The 16,239-nt window shown below is 43.0% G+C and overlaps 2 protein-coding genes across 7 annotated transcripts in view; both read right to left on the reverse strand.

The window, feature by feature from the left end:
- The window catches only part of LOC106565133 (msx2-interacting protein), a 31,445-nt gene extending 24,697 nt beyond the window's left edge, over positions 1–6,748 (reverse strand). For all 6 annotated transcript variants that reach the window (XM_014131907.2, XM_014131909.2, XM_014131911.2 and 3 more), the window contains exons 1-2: positions 6,451–6,748; positions 17–337 (exon numbers count right to left, since the gene is read on the reverse strand). In XM_014131907.2, the coding sequence (XP_013987382.1) occupies positions 17–337; positions 6,451–6,533 (404 nt within the window). In that variant the 5' untranslated portion in view covers positions 6,534–6,748. The remainder of the gene's footprint in view (positions 1–16; positions 338–6,450) is intronic.
- Positions 6,749–10,956: 4,208 nt separating this feature from the next.
- fblim1 (filamin binding LIM protein 1) lies at positions 10,957–16,239 on the reverse strand. The gene is made up of 8 exons (NM_001139916.1): positions 16,149–16,239; positions 14,901–15,298; positions 14,546–14,703; positions 13,525–13,624; positions 12,983–13,152; positions 12,715–12,893; positions 12,422–12,542; positions 10,957–12,184 (listed from the first exon to the last, which is right to left on the reverse strand). The coding sequence occupies exons 2-8, from the start codon at positions 15,292–15,294 to the stop codon at positions 12,071–12,073; spliced, it is 1,236 nt and encodes a 411-aa protein (NP_001133388.1). The 5' UTR covers positions 15,295–15,298; positions 16,149–16,239; the 3' UTR covers positions 10,957–12,070.

Below are 16,239 nucleotides of genomic sequence, written 5' to 3' on the forward strand. Positions count from 1 at the left end.
GACCATGTCCACTTACCCATCTCTTATCCGTTCATAACGCCCCTCTCTGGTGTGAAGGGACACTGGGGGGCCAAACACTGGACCCACTGCCCCCCTAGAGAATCCTGAAACATCCCGCCCGTGACTGCTCGAGGGGGGGTTGTCATCAAGGCCCCGAACAGCACTAGGGACAGACCCAGGTTCATTGTAGTCAGTGCGCAGGTCCCTGTCCCCCATCTTGTTGACAGCATTGTGAGCCTTCTGTGCACTTTTGATATCCACAAAATCCACAAAGGCTGCCACGCCGCCCTCCGAACCACGCTTCCGCAGGACCTTGACGCTCTCGACGCGTCCATAGCTGAGGAGCAAGAACAAAAAGGGAAGAGACGTCACACTTTATTGAGAGGACTATGTACGCGTCCCTTCACTCATGAGCATAATAATCTGTTGGAAAAACATAATTAAACAACAAAGAAAACACAGGAGGCTGCTTTTGCCAGCCAATTAGTCAAATTAACATTAGTGGAGGGCCAAGCCTTTTGTGACCTTGGTGTGGTAAAAAAACTAAATAAAGAAATGTCTTTGCTCATCTTAAAGGCCCACCACAGGGCAATTCTGTTTTTCCTCTGTTTTGTATCATATTGTACAACAGCTGAAGAAACTAACACCGTCAGTGTGAAAATTGCTGGATCAGTGTTATTCCTGAAAGTTGCTGGTTAAAAATACAATCTACACAAAACCTTTAAATCAGTAGGTTTGCATGGGCGGGAGTTTCAGCTTTTCCATGGTGACATCAACATGTGGTCAATTGGTTAAAGGCCCAGTAAAGTCAAAAACTAGATTATTGTTTAATTTACATATCATTTTCCACACTGAGGTTGGAATAATACTGTGAAAGAGTATTCTGAAAACACCACTTGAAATTTCAGCTTGTTTTGGTGGGATGGAGTTTTGGCCTTCCATGGTCACATCACCAGGTGGTAAATTATGTAATAGACTAATAACAAAAGAGAGTTCAGATCCTCTCTGCCAAAAACAGCTAGTTTTCAGTTTTCCCCTCCCCACTCTGGCTGTCCATGCAAAATTCGTGCTTGAGAAATAGGTTTGCTAAAATGAAATTTTTGCCCATTTGAATAGAAATCTATTTATTGTTACCCAGATATAATTTTATATTGCTATAAAACAGCGGCAGTGGCCCTTCTAAGCTATTCTACAGGTCAGGAGTTGTAGATATTGTCAGTTGGTCTCATTCTACCCCCTTCATAGACAAACTGCTTTAGCGCCTACTTAAAGATAGTATCTGTTCATATCAGTGAGAAACAAATCTCAAAAAACAAAAAAGGTTCATCCTTAAGAGTAAGTAACATAATACAAAGATCCCCATTAAAATCTGTCAGTTTAAGCTAGAGATACCTGTTTTGCATGGGCTGCGTCTCAATCCACCACATCCGCCTATAAAGTCACCCTTCTGCATCTGCGGTGGAAGGTGGCCGAGCAACAGACGTGTTTGTCAGACCATAAGACATGCCGAAAATTGGTCTTCTCACGAAAACTGCTAGCATTCCAACGGTTTCACCAACAAACACGACGGTGTTCTCCATTTTGCGCTACGACCCCCTCAAGCACCAAGGGACTTGTCACTAGTCGGTAACGCAGATGTGCCAACTAATGTCTGTAGCGCCCAAACCATTTGGACTACAAACTAATATTATCCGACTGTGGAACGGCAAGACTCACGATGGCGTTCTCAGTTTTACTCTACGGCCACCACGTGTCACGGGACTCGTCTGAAGGTAACCCATACAAATGAATGGAAGAATGGAGGTAGTCTTTTGCCAACAAAAAGGGGTTAAATGTGTCGAAAAATATATATAAAGCAATCCTGAGCTTTCTAATATTTCCTAGATATAGGACAGACAATTCAAAACCTTATTCCCTATGATTTTTTTTGACTGTCTGCCATTTATGAATGTGTTATTCAATGTGTTTCTATGGGTTATAAACTCAGCAAAAAAAGAAACGTCCCTTTTTCAGGACCCTGTCTTTCAAAGATAATTCATAAAAAAATCCTAATAACTTCACAGATCTTCATCGTAAAAGGTTTAAACACTGTTTCCCATGCTTGTTCAATGAAACAAACAATTAATGAACACGCACCTGTGGAACAGTCGTTAAGACACTAAGAGCAATTAAGGCCACAGTTGTGAAAACTTAAGACAGTAAAGAGGCCTTTCTACTGACTCTGAAAAACACCAATAGAAACATGCCCAGGGTCCCTGTTCATCTGTGTGAACGTGCCTTAGGCATGCAGCAAGGAGACATGAGGACTGCAGATGTGGCCAGGGCAATAAATTGCAATGTCCGTACTGTGAGATGCCTAAGACAGCGCTACAGGGAGACAGGATGGACAGCTGATTGTCCTCGCAGTGGCAGACCACGCGCAACACCTGCACAGGATCGGTACATCCGAACATCACACCTGCGGGTCAGGTACAGGATGGCAACAACTGCCAGAGTTACACCAGGAACGCACAATCCCTCCATCAGTGCTCAGACTGTCCACAATAGGCTGAAAGAGGCTGGACTGAGGGCTTGTAGGCCTGTTGTAAGGCAGGTCCTCACCAGACATCACTGGCAACAATGTCGCCTATGGGTACAAACCCACTGTCGCTGGACCAGACAGGACTGGCAAAAAGTGCTCTTCACTGACGAGTCGCGGTTGTCTCACCAGGGGTGATGGTCGGATTTGCATTTATCGTCGAAGGAATGAGCGTTACACCGAGGCCTGTACTCTGGAGCGGGATCGATTTGGAGGTGGAGGGTCCGTCATGGTCTGGGGCGGTGTGTCACAGCATCATCGGACTGAGCTTGTGGTCATTGCAGGCAATCTCAATGATGTGCATTACAGGGAAGACATCCTCCTCCCTCATGTGGTACCCTTCCTGCAGGCTCATCCTGACATGACCCTCCAGCATGATAACGCCACCAACCATACTGCTCGTTCTGTGCGTGATTTCCTGCAAGACAGGAATGTCAGTGTTCTGCCATGGCCAGCGAAAAACCCTAGATCTCAATCCCATTGAGCACGCCTGGGACCTGTTGGAGCGGAGGGTGAGGACTAGGAGCATTCCCTCCAGAAATGTCCGGGAACTTGCAGGTGCCTTGGTGGAAGAGTGGGGTAACATCTCACAGCAAGAACTGGCAAATCTTGTGCAGTCCATGAGGAGGAGATGCACTGCAGTACTTAATGCAGCCCCTTTGTTCATTATTCCATTTCTGTTAGTCACGTCTGTGGAACTTGTTCCGTTTATGTCTCAGTTGTTGAATCTTATGTTCATATAAATATTTACACATGATAAGTTTGCTGAAAATAAACAGTTGACAGTGAGGACGTTTTTTTTGCTGAGTTTAGTAGTAAAGTCCAAATTTTATCAAATAATTTCTCTCTCTCATATATAAATAAAGGGGTCCTAAAATTCAAAATCAAATAGCTAAATGATCCATGGTATGACCATATTAAAACAAATCCATATGTTAACTTAGAAGTAGAAGCCACCTCCCCCCTCACGGCTTAGACTTTTATAGTTTGTTTTACTTTATAGGGTTAAGGGTTCCCACACAGTCATATCTTAAGTTTACAAAAGACAGACTTTAGACATAGGCAGCCACTTGTGCTAATTATCTAGCGTGCTCCGAATACCGTAGCAGGGTAGGAAGTGTCGTCCGTCAACTGAGACACAGAGCTTGTGGATCTTTGCAAAACTGCTACAGTAGGTGTAACTTTTTTGTTGAAAGATTTTTTCCTTGCTGATGTGAAATGCGAAAGGGGCATATCAGCATATGTTTCGAAAACTATGATTAACATTTCTAAACGCTAAACATTTGAAAACCCTAGGTACGGAGAAGAGTTTGAGAGCTACACTACAGGCTTGCTTTAATATGAACACATTAGTGAGCATGTCTAAAAGAGGGTGCTCTTCAGTAGTTGTACACTGAAACACTAGATCCTTGTGCAGGTGCACACAGTGCTCATGTTCACTGAATCTGGCGCTTAGCTGAAAGCAGTGCTTGACTTGGGCCAGAGCAACATACTGGCACTTCAAATTTCTGGGGAATTGCGTACTGGCTCTTCTATAAAAAAAGTAGCTTATCGCCGGCCCAGATTAACAGAGACAAAAATGCTTGATCAAAGCGGAATCCGCATTGAATAGCAATGGAGCGGGCATTCATTTCTTGATTCCGCTTTGATCAAGTTTATTTGCCGCTAGTCTGTGAATCTGTGTGACAGTAGGCTGCTAGAAATTGTGCAGACTGAAAATACACCAGCCTGAAAGCGCTGTTCCAAGTTGAAAAATGAGGGTTTGAAAGGTCATCGAAATTTGTTAATAACTTTTGTTAATGTAATTAATGAAAGCATACTTAAATATTATCAATAATTTAAAAAAAATCTGCATGTCAGCCATTATCTTAATGACCCTTCAGCGCGTGTCTGTGTGTACCAGTGCGAGTGGACTGTTGCCCGAGAGAGCGAGCGCAACATTTCAGCAGCAGGTATAAAATAAACAGACTAACAGGATAGTCAACTGTTACAAATTATGTTTTGAATTATCTGGCTAGTTAACTATAGCTAACTAAGCATTACTGTCCTAGTTGCCTTTCCACCTGCACTGTAGATAGCCTAAATACATCTGCACTGTTGGAAAGCTGGGATTCCCCCTCTATTAAACAGTAGCCATGTAATTGGACAAAGTAAAAAATATTATATAAAAAAAAAATTCAAAAGCCACATACAAAACTTGCTGTGCATAGATCGCCCGTGAAACAGGAATATTTGAGTCTTCTATATAAACATGCCCAGTTAGATACCTTGCTTTGAAGTGGCCATTTGGGGCGGCAAGTAGCCTAGTGGTTAGAGAGTTGGACTAGTAACCGAAAGGTTGCAAATCGAATCCCCGAGCTGACATGGTAAAAATGTGGTTCTGCCCCTGAACAAGGCAGTTTACCCACTGTTCCTAGGCTGTCATTGAAAATAAGAATTTGTTAACCGACTTGCCTAGTTAAATAAAGGTAAAAACATTTATTTTTAATGATCCCTGAATCATTCTATGCACAAATCATTCTATAAAGACAAAAGTATTTGGTTGTAATTTTTTTTATTTTATATCAAGGGTGGCAACTAGGTATCCAGGCTATTGTTCATGCCCTGATCTAACCACATTGTGTAGCCTAAACATCAGCTGCTCAACAGGACCTTGATTAAGGAGACTTGGGTGTTTCTGTGCTGGATCAAAAGCCAAGCCTGCACACCTAGGAGTTCTCCAGATGGAGGGCTGACCACATTTTGATAGCATGTGACTAACAGTGCAGTTCTACTTTGTCTGTGTGGGGAGGGGCTAAGTGCCTTGATCAATGGCACAACGGCAGGAGATAGTTGGCATACATGGGTTCAGACATAGCAGCATTCCAGTGTCAATAACGCGTACTTTTTCATGTAGGCTAACAGTCATGAACATGTTAAATGTCATGGGAAATGTGTATAAACCCTTAACTGAATAATCAGAAGACTCTATAGCATATTGTAATTTGTGAATATCGTTGAAAAGACTAATGGACCAACTTGGAAAAAGACAGCCCCCGAGTCAAGCACTGACTGAAAGCTAGTTCCAAGAACCTGGGCTGAAAGTCGCGGATCACGATGTATAATTTTCAAATTACCTTTATCATAATCGCAATAACTTATCTCCCTGCAACTTTTAGTTTTCGGACATTGGGGGATCCAGTGTGATTGATGGTAGCCAATTTTCGGACGATATGAACAGCGGAACATTGCAGGGAAGACGTGTTGAATTATGCATTAAACGAGCAATAGAAACAAGAAGCCCATATGTTAAGCGAGGGCTTTCATATTTCACCTTACTGGCAAGTTGATCAACTCGCCGCCAGGCAATCAAACACCACATATTTCGCTAGCGAATTATGCTAGCTATCTAAAACGAAGCTAGCTTCAGAAGAACGTGGAGAAACGATGCATTTCACGCGAAGGTTTGATGACCTATTCAGTATTAAGTAATCCAACTAAAGATGTAAATGCATAACTAGTAGACGAAGTGTCTTAACACATTTTAATAATAACATTAGTTAGCTAAATACCCAGCTAACATGTTAGCTATCTTTCATGCTTAACTAGTCAGGCATGATGTAGACTGTAGTTACCCATCAAGTGAGCGACGACAAAATGGTAGCTAAGCATTTCAGCTTGCTGGAATCCATCAAATTGTGACTTTTTTTATGCAAACGCCACGCTGTTGTGTGTTGGTTAAAAATATCAAGGGCAAAGCAACATTTTCCAAACAACAGAGGCCGTTTGGTGTTGAATGTAGATGGTGGCTAACGTTAGCTAGCTCAGCTGGCTAGCTATTGGACATAACGCGCGCTACCTCTCCATAACCGTCTTGCGTAACATTAACTTACCGTTTAAAATGTTCGACAATTTTCTCCTCTCGAACATGTTCGGGTAAATTTCCCACCCAAAGGTGTCTGGTTTCCCGAACCATACTGTACGTTACTTTCCCCCTTCATACATATGCTCTAGCACGTTTTAATCCCCGCTGGTCGGGAAATCCGCTTTACAAAATGAACGACGAGAGATTCCGTGTAAAAATGATCTTGGCCTAGCTCCGTCCCAATCCATCCGAATGTGTGTGTGTATTCTCCAGAGATAGGGTGCGAGCTGCGCGCTTCCCTGTGACGACGGCTTCGTTTCTCATGACTTGCGCGCTCCCGAGATCATGCGACAGCTACTCAAGGCTAGAGGGTATACGGTTTATGTCAACTTGATTTCTTAAATTGTTTTTTTTGTTGCATTTTAAATAACCCTAACCCGTTTCCTAACCTTAACCTAATTACCATAACTTGGTACTTTTATTCTCATAATCTGCTGCGTAAATTATCCTAACCTCCCATGAAAAGTAAATTCTGGTCAATTTTGACATAAACTGTATACCGTCTAGTCAAAAGTCGTAGCAGTCCTATGGCTTTGTATTTTGTATTTTTTTAGGGGTACTTAAAAGGCAGCAGCAACTCTTCCTGGGGTCCAAACACATTAAGGAACTTACATCACGCATAAAACAAACTGTAAAACAGTACTTCATATAACATTACTACACCACTACATATCTACAATACAAAATGTATAAAACCACCATACAACAATATTACAATGTAGGGTGTGTCTGTTCTATGTAGTACTGTGCACCGCCCAGATTCTGTTCTTGACTTGGGGATTGTGAAGAAACCTCTGGTGGCATGTTTTGTGGGGCATGCATGGGTGTCTGAGCTGTGTGCTAGTAGTTTAGACAGACACCTCGGTGCATACAGCATGTCAACACTTCTTACAAAAACAAGGAGTGATGAAGTCAGTCTCTCCCCCACTTTGAGCCAGGAGAGATTTACATGCATATTATTAATGTTAGCTCTCCTTGTACAGTTCAGGGCCAGCCATGCTGCCCTGTTCTGAGCCAATTGTAATTTTCCAAGGTCCCTCAAATCAAATCAAAGCAAATTTTATTGGCCACATATACATGGTTAGCAGATGTTAATACGAATGTAGCGAAATGCTTGTGCTTCTAGTTCCAACAGTGCAGTAATATCTAACAAGTAATCTAACAATTCCCCAACAATGACCTAATACATACAAATCTAAAGGGATGGAAAATAATATGTACATATAAATATATGGATGAGCGATGGCCGAGCGACATAGGCAAGATGCAATAGATGGTAATGAGATGAGTAATGTAAGATATGCTAACATTATTAAAGTGGCATTGTTTAAAGTGACTAGTGATCCCTTTATTAAAGTGGTCAGTGATATGAGTCTCTATGTAGGCAGCAGCCTCTCTGAGTTAGTGATTGCTGTTTAGCAGTCTGATGGCCTTGAGATAGAAGCTGTTTTTCAGTCTCTCGGTCCCAGCTTTGATGCACCTGTACTGACCTCGCCTTCTGGATGGTAGCGGGGGTGAACAGGCAGTGGCTCGGGTGGTTGTTGTCCTTCATGATCTTTTTGGCCTTCCTGTGACATCGGGTGCTGTAGGTGTCTTGGAGGGCAGGTAGTTTGCCCCAGTGATGCGTTGTGCAGACTGGACCACCCTCTGGAGAGCCTTGCGGTTGAAAGCTGTACAGTTGCCGTACCAGGCGGTGATACAGCCCAACAGGATGCTCTCGATTTTGCATCTGTTAAAGTTTGTCAGAGTTTTAGGTGACACGCCAAATTTCTTCAGCCTCCTGAGGTTGAAGAGGCGCCTTCTTCACCACACTGTCTGTGTGGGTGGACCATTTCAGTTTGTCTGTGATGTGTATGCCGAGGAACTTAAAGCTTTCCACCTTCTCCACTACTGTCCCTTCGATGTGAATAGGGGGGTGCTCCCTCTGCTGTTTCTTGAAATCCATGATCATCTCCTTGGTTTTGTTGATGTTGAGTGAGAGATTGTTTTCCTGACACCACACTCCGAGTGCCCTCACCTCCTCCCTGTAGGTTGTCTCGTCTTTGTTGGTAATCAAGCCCACTACTGTTGTGTCATCTGCAAACTTGATGATTGAGTTGGAGGCGTGCATGGCCACGCAGTCATGGGTGAACAGGGAGTACAGGAGGGGGCTGAGCATGCACTCTGTGGGGCCCCAGTGTTGAGGGTCAGTGAAGTGGAGATGTTGTTTCCTACCTTCACCACCAGGGGTGGCCCGTCAGAAAGTACAGGACCCAATTGCACAGCCCTTGTTAGCCGGCTGCGACGGTGGCACTGTATTATCCTCAAAGCAGGCAAAGAAGGTGTTTAGTTTGTCTGGAAGCACCTGACCACACGACTGAACAGTAGTCCAGGTACGACAAAACTAGGGCCTGTAGGACCTGCCTTGTTGATAGTGTTGTTAAGAAGGCAGAGCAGCGCTTTATTATAGACAGACTTAGCTACTGTTGAATCAATATGTTTTGACCATGACGGTTTTACAACCTAGGGTTACTCCGTGCAGTTTAGTCGCATCATCTTGCTCAATTTCCACATTATTAATTACAAGGTTTAGTTGAGGTTTAGGGTTTAGTGAATGATTTGTCCCAAATACAATGCTTTTAGTTTCTGAAATATTTAGGACTAACTTATTCCTTGCCACCCATTCTGAAACTAACTGCAGCTCTTTGTTAAGTGTTTCGGTGATTTCACTCGCTGTGATAGCTGACGTGTAGTGTTGAGTCATCCGCATTCATAGACACACTGGCTTTAGCCAGTGGAACACACGCAGCAAACTATGACCGATAATGTCAAAAGCCACACTGAAGTCTAACAAAACAGCTCCCAGAATATTTTTTCAGCCAATCATCAGTCATTTGTGTAAGTGCCGTGCTTGTTGAATGTCGTTCCCTATAGGCGTGCTGAAAGTCTGTTGTCAATTTGTTTACAGTAAAATAGCATTGTATCTGGTTGAACACAATTTTTTCCCAAAGTTTATTAAGGGTTGGTAACAGGCTAATTGGACGGCTATTTGAGACAGTAAAGGGGGCTTTACTATACTTGGGTAGCGGAATGACTTTTGCTTTCCTCCAGGCCTGAGGGCATACACTTTCTAGTAGGCTTAGATTGAATATATGGAAAGTAGGAGTGGCAATATTGTTCGCTATTATTATCAGTAATTTTCCATCCAAGTTGTCAGACCCTGTGGGTTGTTATTGTTGACAGACAACAATCATTTTTTCACCTCTTCCACACTCACTTTACGGAATTCAAAATTACAACGCTTGTCTTTTATAATTTTATCAATTTTATTTGGATGTGTGGTGTCAGAGTTCATTGCTGGCATGTCATGCCTAAATGTGTTAATCTAGCCAATGAAAACATAATTAAAGTAATTGGCAATATCAGTGGGTTTTGTGATGAATGAGCCATCTGATTCAATGAATGATGTAGCTGAGTTTGCATTTTTGCCCAAAATTTTATTTAAAGAGCTCCAAAGCTTGTTATCATTCTTTATATCATTTTTCTTTATTTCATAGTATAATTTATTCATCTTTTTATTCAGTTTAGTCACATGATTTCTCAATTTGCAGTATGTTTGCCAATTGGTTGTGCAGCCAGACTTATTTGCCATTCCTTTTGCCTCATCTCTCTTAACCATAACATTTTTCAATTCCTCATCAATCCACAGTGATTTAACCATTTTTAGTTATTTTCTTAATGGGTGCATGCTTATTAGTAACTGGAATAAACAATTTCATAAATGTGTCAATTGCAGTCCGGTTGTTCCTCGTTACACACCACAGACCAACAAATATTCTTTACACAATCAACGTAGGAATCACTACAAAACGTATTGTATGACCTCTTATACACTTCACATTATCAAACACATCTATGCAGCTTCTGAGGTTTTAATGAATCGAGAAGCCATTCGGTTAATATGCTGCCTGAGGTGATCTGTGATTCTCCCAAAATGGCTTATTCCAAGGCAACCCTGTGCTGACAAGGCATGGCACACTTTGCCTGCATGTATTATGTACGTGCATTGACAGGATACACGTAATTCTTCCTAAATCAAAGAGCCTATTTGTATCATGGCTTTGTTGAATATTCCGTTCTAAAGGGTGTTGATTACGCAAGTCATTGACCACAGCATCTTTGTAGGCTAAACTAATTTGTGAAGGTTTTAATGGCACGTCGACTGTGCTCTGAAATTGCATAACACCATGTCCACCCCCATCATGGTTTATTTTCTTAGAACTGTACAGCCTCTGGTTTAATTCCTCTTGCATAGGTAATTCTCCTTGTATATATCCTATAACTAATATGTTTCTTTACTTAGTTAATGTTCTCTGTGTTCCTTGAGTAAATTATGCATGCAAGCCATACATAGAACATGCTTGCCTCAAAAAAGATTGACAATGTGGAGATGGCAAGGGAAGCAAAAAAAACACAAAAAAACGAAGCACAATACTATATAATATATTAGTTTATTTTCTCATATGAAAGGATATATTGAGAATGAACATACAGCACTGAGCACTACATAATATTCAAAGAATGCATACGACAAAATACTTGAAAATGTATGTTGAATAAATATCTTTGGTGCATTTACTAGTGTGGGTTAAAAAAAGAGTGCAAAAGTATCAATTATGAAAGAAGTATAGGAGGCAATTGATAAACATGTCTTGCTACGTAAACAATAATTGCAAATCATTTCTAAATGCTGTGTGATGAAGAAAGTTTGTTACATTCGAAGTCCAACGACTTATTCCCATGATGCAGAACTAGGAAGGCTCGTCTTCTCTCCCAGTTTCATCGGTATTTCTCCTCTCCTCAATCAGGACCTACTCTGTTGCCTTTCAGCCTGCCTCTCCATATGCTCCATTGCACAGTTGGAGCGTCCCATCCTGGTTCCTGGGCCCGTATTCATAAGGGGTCTCAGAGTAGGAATTTTGATCTAGGATCAGGTCTGCCCTTTCCATACAATCTTATTCATTACGATCTAAAAGGCAAAACTGATCCTAGATCGTCGCTGCTTTTCTGAGACGCTTTATGAATACGAGCAGGGCTTGGTACTTTCTAAATGTAATTTGTTTGGTTACAGTTACTAGTTAGTTACCTGTCCAAAACTGCAATCAGTAACATCACTTTTGGATTACCCAAACTCAGTAATGTAATCATATTACTTTTGGATTACTTTCCCCTTACGAGGCATTAAAGAAGCCAAAAAGGATCCGTCAAACATTTGGTGGGTCATCATAGTGGTCTCTGACTTGTGTTCAGACTCGCTCAGGCGGAGCACACTTAAATGTACATCTTTTTCCAATGCTGAATTAAATGTCATTGAGAAAACAAAAAGGTGTCATCATTTCGCAAACATTCTTCCTAAATTTAAAAGTAATCCAAGAAGTACGTTTTCAAAAGTATCTGTAATGTGATTACATTACATGTAATGTGATTACATTGCTGGTAACGTAACTGGTTAAAGGTTACGTTTTTTTTGTAATCAGATACATGTATCTGACTACATGTAATCAGTTACTCCCCAACCCTGAATATGGGCCCTGGTTCTGAGTTCAGTATTAGAGCTGGGCAGACTGAACCATGGTCAGGTGACAAGACTTACACAGCACCCTCTCATCCAGTGGATGGCAGCCATGGTCGTTTGGCTCTGGGGAGAGCTGGGTACTGCAGACCTGAACACAAAGGGAAAAGGTTGTGAGATGCAGATGCCACACAGATGCCACAGCCAAGTTTCCTCTGGGAAAAATAAAGTGATTCTATTCTAACGTTATTCTATTCTTGCTGTTTGAACTGATTGTGAAGAACCCAATCCCCAGTAATTATTCAGCTGATTGAGATCGGCATGCAAATATAGCAAACCAATATCACACTAACATATAAAGAGCCTTTCTCTTGTTGGTGTACGGTACCTCACAGCGATAGCAGTCCTCGTGGAAGGAGCGTCCCAGGCATTCCACTGTGTAGCTGTCCGTGCCATCCTCTCTTGGAATGATCAGCTGCTGGCAGGCACTACACTGGGGAGCGTATTTCCTTCAACAAACAAATCAGACACAGGACAGTATTTCATTATTATGTATTCATGATGAATTATTTTCAATTACAACATCAAGCCCATTTAGTAGCTCTCATCATCAGGTAACCATGATACGTGAGTGTGTCGGGAACAGAAGATGGAGATATGTGTAGTAATGCGTTTGTTTACCTGTAGTAATCCTGGAGGCAATACACTTCCCCAACCTCTCCCTGGGCGAATCTCTGCTCTCCAATTGGTTGGCTGCATGTTGCACAGATAAAGCAAGGTGGGTGGTAAGCTCTTTCCAGTGCACGGATAACATGGTCTTTGATAACTTCCCCACATGCCCAGCAAAGTTCCAAACTGGCCTGTAGGAAAGAGTAGTAGTTTATCATCATCATCATCTTAAGTCAATCTCAACTACATGTACTGTTCCTCCCCGGGAGGTTGTTTATACCTGGTAACAGTCCTCACAGAGCGGTATTCCTGCCTTATTGTAGTACAGTTTACCGGCCAGAGGGATATGGCACTGTCTGCACTGGAAGCAACTGGCGTGGTATGTCCTGTTCAGAGCCTCTATGGCAGTTTCACTCAGAGCCACAGGCTTACGACAGAAGCCACACACCTCTACGAAGCAAGCACACATATTAAGTCAAGTGTCAAATGTGAAAAGTGCCCCGAAAAACGCATGTACAATTTCACAGGCTACCCACAGAATCCACACACCTCTACAAAGCACACATTCACATATCAAGCAGGATCAAATTACACATTGAGTCTTGAGGGTGCCTAATGCCGAAATCTCTGACAATTGTGTGTGTGTGTGTGTGTGTGTGTGTGTGTGTGGGGGGGGGAGGATTATTTGATATTTCAATTGTTATGTGGTGTCCTTGATTTGTTATGGGGGTAACTGGAGCCCTGATATCTTAACTGTGAATTGTGAAAAGTGACATGCCCGGGTGACATTTCTATAAAGTCACAGACACAGTTTCACCTTACCCTTGCTTTCCACCATCTCTAGCTGCAACTGGGACGGTTCCTTCTGTTCCCCCCCACTAGATGGTGTTCTTTGCTCTGGCTGTCTATTCGCTGCAAAGTTCTGTGGGTAAAAAAAAAAGAAGGGGATTAAGTCAAAGATTCTTCACTTGCGTGACTAATCATTTTGTTTGGCACACAGACACGCTATTCTTCAGCCTTCCTCAACAGTGCCATTTTAAAGTAAAGTCAGTACACTATTTTCTCTCTGTTTTCTCTCTGTCTCAAAATTTGAGCATTTTGTTGTTGTTTTTTCGTCCACACTTTCTGGATCGAGAGGGCTACAGTTCATGGTAACGGAGAAAGGTCTCACACACAGAGTGTTCTCAGCAAAAAAACATCAACTCCCCAGTGCCCCAGAGAAAGGGGAACAACACTCCATGTACCCAATAGTCCTGCTCTCTCCATTCAGGCATCTTGATCGGTTTGTGCTGTTATTGTTTCAACCGAGAGTTGGAGAACAGAGAACAGAATAATGGGGTGACAGGGAGGGTAAAGCTTCCCTGAGAGTGATCAACAGTCCTGTTTCTTCATTTTTTGGGGGGTGAAAGAAAATGTAGAAGTGCTTTAGAAGCGGGTGCTAATGGGTTTTTGATCCGTGTCATCCACTGTATTCAAAAGACAGCTGTGTCCCCCCCCCCCCCACTAATCTGTAGTACAGATGTATCCTTGTTGTCTCCTCAACGGATTTCATCCACACTACAGAGTCTCTTGCACACAGCGAATGGCACCCCTCGGTATCATGGCCCGCTAAGTCATTACTGAACATTTCAACAGAATGGTCAAGAGATGAGGTCTCATGAGAAATATATGTGGACCTGTTCCATAGTATTGTCAGAAGAAATCGAAACATGGAGGGCGTTGAACGGCAATAATATAGCCTGGTCCCACATCGGTTGGCACAGCCTTACCAACTTCACGGTCATCTCGTGCCAGGGCTAGCAATAACATGGCATGGGATGTAGAATACTAGGGCCAATCTTACCGGTTGTTCAGACACTGTTGGTCTGTCTGTATGCACAGGTCGGAAGATGGGAGCAGTTGGGGTCTCCTGTACGGGTGGAGGAGGCAGGAGAGGTGCAAGATCCTCCGTCAGTTCAGCGTCCACAGACACAGGAGGAAGGGGAGGTGGAGGAGGGAGCGCTGTGAGGAAAAGAGGTTCCAGTGTGGCAATAATGACACCGCATTCAACATCACAACCCTGCCTGTCAACGTGTTATTTAAACATGTACTTTGTTATCGTTCATAACAATCCTGTCACATGTAAATTGTAATATTTAGATTTATTCACGGCAAAATGACAGCTTTTGGAAATGAATGTATTGGCTGCTCCTCATTACCCTCAGGACCCTTGTATGCTGCGGTATCTGTCTGCTGCTGCGTGTCTTCCGGACCCAGGGTGAGGTTAGGGGTCACCGGGCTGGGTGGAGGTCTGGGTTTTGAGGGTCTGGCCAGGGAAGGTGTGGAGCTCTGGTCCCCGTTCTGCGCACTGCCCTGGGACTCAGACGGAGTCCTCTCTTGCCTACGTATGGAACCATGCTGTGTGTCACCGACACTGGGCTTACGGGTGCTGCTGTCCTCTGGGCTAACCCGCGTGGCTGCATGTGGCATGTCATTGGCGGTGGCGCTGTGTGTGCGCGCGTGTTGGTGCTGAGTGACGGTGGCTCTGTAAGGGGACGTTAGCGTGATGAAGACGGAGGATACCATCCTCTTCTGCGGAGCAGCTGACGCCATGATGCTGGAACACACAGAATGCAATGCACAATAGTCCGTCAGGTACGACATGAAACACACTAAACAACACAGGACTTATTTGATTGCTATATCAAGATAAGCTGATATAACGTCCCGCTGTAACTAGCACGTGTGAAGGACAAGCTAGGCATACAGTCGAGACTATTGAACACACTGAGGCCCGATGGTGCTAAATTCCTGTGGGAGGTGTCTTTTGAATGCCTAGTCATCCCTACCGTTTCAACACTCACCCATACACTCATACATGAACATACAGTACGTATGCCTGATCTGTGTCACGGCACAGAATGTTTAGCCCACCAGAACGAAATAGCTTGGCATTGTCCCCTCTTGAACTTCCGTTTCATAAAGGTGTGGTGGTATACACGCTCTGTCAACTGTGCCAAAATAACTTTTTACACCAGCTGACATAACCTGTACATTTAAACACCACATACCTGCTCCACTCCCTCATGCGGTATAGTACATGTACACAAACATTTCTAAAATATTCATACATACTGTGCTGAACTCATGCATGAAAAACATACCATGCATGAAAAACATACCTACCTAGTCAAAAATACACACTCACATGAGTACACACACACACACACACACACACACACACACACACACACACACACACACACACACACACACACACACACACACACACACACACACACACACTACACACACACACACACACACTAGCACAAAGCCTCACATCCTCTCTGCGGCCTAACTACTTTGAAATGAGACTCCTAACAATGGCCTAAGTGTAACAGTGAAAAACTACAACCTCATTCCTCTCCGTATCAAATCTGATCTTCTACTGTGCCGTTACGTACCTGAGTGAAAAATGTGGGCGTCAGCTCTGTATTCTGTCTTTCCCTCTCTGTCTCGGCACTCCCGGTCAGCTCCTCTATTGTCACTTCTAAG

This window comes from Salmo salar, chromosome ssa12, assembly GCF_905237065.1.
Source record: "Salmo salar chromosome ssa12, Ssal_v3.1, whole genome shotgun sequence".
Taxonomy (NCBI): Eukaryota; Metazoa; Chordata; class Actinopteri; order Salmoniformes; family Salmonidae; genus Salmo; species Salmo salar.